Source organism: Vicia villosa, linkage group LG2 (genome assembly GCF_029867415.1).
Source record: "Vicia villosa cultivar HV-30 ecotype Madison, WI linkage group LG2, Vvil1.0, whole genome shotgun sequence".
Taxonomy (NCBI): domain Eukaryota; kingdom Viridiplantae; phylum Streptophyta; class Magnoliopsida; order Fabales; family Fabaceae; genus Vicia; species Vicia villosa.
Window position 1 is genome coordinate 192095653 of NC_081181.1, and position 5080 is coordinate 192100732.

General features: G+C 35.3%; 1 protein-coding gene across 2 annotated transcripts; it reads right to left on the reverse strand.

The window, feature by feature from the left end:
• Positions 1–368: 368 nt before the first annotated feature.
• Positions 369–4249, reverse strand: LOC131653400 (BES1/BZR1 homolog protein 4-like). 2 transcript variants are annotated; one of them, XM_058923531.1, is made up of 3 exons: positions 3675–4248; positions 793–1550; positions 369–701 (listed from the first exon to the last, which is right to left on the reverse strand). In XM_058923531.1, the coding sequence occupies exons 1-3, from the start codon at positions 3888–3890 to the stop codon at positions 698–700; spliced, it is 978 nt and encodes a 325-aa protein (XP_058779514.1). In that variant the 5' UTR covers positions 3891–4248; the 3' UTR covers positions 369–697. The 2 variants fall into 2 exon arrangements, with proteins under 2 accessions (XP_058779514.1, XP_058779515.1); XM_058923532.1 differs by lacking the exon at positions 369–701 and having other exon boundaries at positions 789–1550; positions 3675–4249.
• Positions 4250–5080: the final 831 nt, after the last annotated feature.

Here is a 5080-nt window from a genome sequence, read left to right on the forward strand (position 1 = left end):
ACAGAATGGAACCGTTACAGCAGCTATTGACATGACTAGGACAAAGAAAATCAGATCTCAAAATATCAGGTCAAAGATATTCGAAAAACAGCCACATCAGCAGAGGACAGATCCATTCCAGTTTCAGAAAAATTATCAGTGAGAAGATAGCAAGTACTGGCGCAGTGGTTCTGGACCACCAGCAATCATTAAAAACTAGAAACCAACTTTAATTCTTATTATTTCAGAAATCTAAGGAAAATGTTAAATTTTTGTCACCCATATCAGGTGAAATAAAATCAGAAAAACAAGTGATAAAAAATGAGTAAACTTCTTTGGTCATGCAGTTAAAATTGAATATTGGCCTAATCTTTTTTCAATGTAAAAACTACAAACCAACCCAATCCATACATATATATTGATCTTTCCAGTAGTATTTAAATTTAAGGGTTTAACAAGATTGATCAAATGAAAGGGTTGCAAAACCACCCCACACCTAACTAAAGTTGTATATATAACTTAAGAACAAATAAAGACCTTAGGGAAAATAAATGAATAAAATAAAATGGAAGAGCAAATGCTCACTTTCATCACCTTAATTCCCTCTTCTAACCTTTCTACAGAATAGAACAAACAGAGTCAAATTTCATATTGAGGGGACCACTGACTATTCATCTATGCAGCACTTTCTTTCTGGATAGCTCATTTATGCAGCACTTTACCTGCAATGAAACAACTCAGGTTACATTTTTATTCTGAAAGAACAAAAATATAATAATCCAAAATTTTTATTCAAATGTTTTCGCTACCTACCTGGTCTTTGAGCTGCCAAGAGTGAGCTCTAAATCATCTGAACCGGAATCTTCATGGATCCTCTCTCCTTCCCAAGGCTTTACCATACCAGCTGCACTGTTTCCGAAGGCAAATTCGTCTGAAATAGCTTCGGCCATTGGTATGTCAGCATTATGATCAGAGCCTGCAGCTATAGCTGGAGAACATGTCCCACTTTGTCCAGGTGTCCACATGCGGGAGTCACTGCCACAGAAAACCTCTTCCCTGAAGCCAAATGGATTAGAAGCCACTAGGCTAAATGTTGGAGAAGTTGGTCCACCTTGGGGCATCCTAATCCCAGCAAACCAATCTGGGTCGAGAACTTGGCGACCTGGGCTTGGAGGGGTGGAGGAAGGCAGGAAGGAGTACTGCTGCCCGCCCCAGCCAGGACGAGTGGACTGATCCTCCCAGATGTCAGCTTTCGTCTGAGATGATCGGGCAGTCGGAGAGCTAAGCGGAGGAGTGACAGGAGCACTGATGGAACCGGTATGAACATATAGCTGCGGAAGCTTGGAAGAGGATGCTGATGATGATCCAGATGAGAGGTTTTTGAGCCATGGAATTAGAGAATTGGCGTCACCATTAGGATTTACAGCGTGGGAGGATGAGCGGGGACTAGGGAAGGAAGAAGATCCAGGGCTTGGGTTGTAGGAAGCACAGGGACTTGGATGGTAAGATGAACATGGACTTCCCATTGCAGAACCACCTACTACATCCATGCGCTCCATAGGCTTGCATCCCTTTAAATTAAACTTTTATTAATATCAAGCGATAAGAGATAGAATGCACAAAATTTTGACATTCAAATAACTTGCTTTTGTAAATCAAGATACATCATTTTAGCAATTAGATGGATCCATATGCAACAAACAGTATGACAGTTTTCCGTTCAACAAAGAATCTAACATGCTCAAAAAGTATAACTTTCATTCAATTAATATATCATCCTACATTCCTACTAATTTGAAAAGGACCTTGCTATTATTGGATATTGTTGCGACAATTATTTCCCTTTTACCATAGGCCAGAATGTAAGTAGATTTTTATATAAAAGTCGGGCTAACAATGAATTCATCCTTCTTTAAAAAAAATAATGAATTCAATTTTAATGCTTTAAGCTTGTTAGTGACCAACATCTTTTTTGTCAATGGTTAGCTACATTACAAAGAAGAAATTTTATCAAACAAATATTGACAAATATAAGAGTTACAAGGGAATCAGTTCCTAGAAACAGTTATATCCCTCAAAGTGTACAAATACTCCTACAATTCTACCCCTACAGGTGTCAGAGTAAGGAAAATTTTACTCTTACAGTTTTTTATGGCTCTGTCTGGTTCAATAAATACATCAAGTTTTTGTCATTTTTACTTTATTCATTTTAATTATAATCATTCCATTATTGAAGAACATTATAGCAACCTAAAGTTTAACATTGAAGAGTTCTGTTCTAAGAATTTAGGATATTAACTTGATTATATAGCTTGTCCTAAAAACATAAATTAACTAGATGTCAATTCTGTTTGCAGCATCATTAAATCAACAAAAACAGTACATAAAACTTCTGGCCTATTAAGTTAGCTGTTTGCTTGTATTACATATAACTGGATTGATTGGCAACTTGGCTAATTTTTGTTCACTTAGCTAAAACATGTCATTTTTAGCAAAGATAGAAAAATGTACCCCTTTTAAAGTTTAAACACACGCACTCAACCACATTTTTTACTCATTTTACCAAAAAAAAAAAAAGTAAAAACAAAAAAAGGGAAAAGTAAAAGAAAACAAGTCCAACCAAGGAAAATCCTATTGAGGACAAACAAAACTGGTGAGTGAATACTGAATAGTGAATACAGCCATTCTTTCAGTTTGAGAGCGTCATCAATAATAAAGGTGAAACTGCATAAAATAGAGATAAAGATCTAAATCTAAATAAATACAACCGCAACCCCCTAAAAATAGAAGAAAAATCACGGGAACTAAGGAAAAAAGTAGCTCTCCAAATCAGAGTACCATGCAATTTCTGCAAAAGCTTCTGCCAAATTGCAACAAGCACAGCAACAAACTAAATATACCAATCACACTCCTAACCTGACAAAACTACCCTCAACAATTTCTCAAATTCAAAGTACCCATGTTAAAAAATTGTTTGCTTTCTATAATCCATTGCCCCCAAAAGTCCAAACTGAGATATAATAAAAAAAGTGAAAAAAACCAAAATGGCCATTTTCTTCCTCCCCTCGAGATCTATGCTACACCTAAATAATTCTCACGGATCAACAAATTCAAAACGCACTATAGAAAGAATCTTTAGTGCTTCACGCTTTAAAGCGAAAGGCACAGTGCCACAGACACAGCCCCGACCAGATCTAACGGTCACCGGCGAGTCAAAAAAAGAAAGAATCTAACCCAATTCTCTTAAACATGTTACCATACACCATAAATATCAAATTAACAAAATCACACATTATCAAAAGTACTAGCATTAAACACCGCACCATCTTAGTAGCATTTTACTCTCTTCCCCTTTTACATCATTTTGCTAGCGTCAGTAGCATGTGCCATGTGCAATTTTCAGAAACCAAAACCCCACACACACAGCAAACTGTGAATTCCAAACCTCAATCATCAATGAACCACAAAAACTACAACCACACTGATAATAATTTAAAATAAATAAATAAATTAAATGTAATTAGAGGAGTCGATGCAATTTCCAGAGGTGTCGGTACTGCTAATATTAGAAGAAAAAATTTGATGCTAAAATTAGAAGAAAAAATTCAAGATTATACTGCTAATCAAAAATTAAAAATACTAACTAGAGTTATAGTTAAATTGCTTGTTTTCAAATGTTTGTTGATTCTTCTTACCTTACGATACGTTGTGCCATCCGGTTCAACGATCCAACCGGCTTCATTACAGAGAGCTTTGAGAACTTCATTGTTATCACAATGTTTAGGAAGCTTGTAGTTACCGAACATTCTCAAACCAGAGAAGATCTTCGCAGCTATAGCTCTTCTTCTTCTCTCTCTCCTTTTGTTATTCTCTCTCTCCTTCCATGTTGGTTGTCTCGTCCCCGACGTCATTTCCTCGTCGGAAAAAAAACTCGCCGCCGACGAAGTTAAAAAAAGAAACTCCGGTAACACAAATAATTTCACAGCTCTTTGAAGGTTTGAATCGTAGTAAAATAAATCTTGATTCAAGAAGCGATGAAGATTGACTAAAAACTACCGCGTTTGAAGGAGTTGAAAATTTTTATCAGAAATTCTGAACTGAAAATTTTTGTTTGATCGATTTTGGTTATGATCTAATCTAATCAGATCTAAGCTAGTGAAACGGTTATTCGCCGGAGTAAAGTTAGCGGAGGATGTTGACCGGAAAACTTGTCGGAAAATTGAGTAGAGAAAACATGAACGAATGAATGGTGTGAAGAAAGAAAGAGAAAGGTGTGAAAGAAAAAGTGGACTAAATACATTGAGGTGATAAAATGAGACATGGTTTATTGGATTATTTACGGTGATGCCACTGGAAATAAAGAGAGAGAAAACGGAAAAATGAATGTGGAGTGGGATTTGTACGTGCATGAGTGGACTACGTGTTAAGGTTGACTGAGGTGCACTGCCCGAAATATGGCAGTGGGTATTACGGATAAATAAAGAAAGAAATGTCCTAAAGGTTAGGGGGTTAATTAAAGCGTAATATTTGCTTAGATTTGGAAAAGAAAATTAAAGGAAATAAACACAAGTGGTAGGTTTATGATTGGTGTTTAGTACTAGTATTTAGTATTTACTAGTTCAATAGAGTTGAATTAAATTTGAATTTGACTTGCTTATAATTTAAGTTTGTGTTTTTTTACTATGTTGGAAATGTTTTTATTCTATTGATGTACTCTATCCAGAATGATTTTTAAAAGAATAATATGATTTTTTTAGCCTAATTGATATTATTCTCTTCAAAATACCATTTAATTTAAATTTTGTTTTAAATTAATCAATTTATTATTACCTTGAAGAATGTTTTAGTAACATTAATATTTTTAAGTAAAATTATCTAGGATAAATTTGCATTCTTAAGCATGATTTACTCTCTGCATATATTTTTTATGAAAAATAACTTAGGTGAGTTGAATTCTGGGAGCTCACTAGAATTAAGGCGAGCTTCTAGAATCAACTAGCGCTTATGAGAGTTGACCTCGAAGGATTTATTAGGGTGTGCGAGCCCACGATTTCTCGGTGTACGAGTCCACTTTTCATCAATGTGTCAATTTTTATTGGTT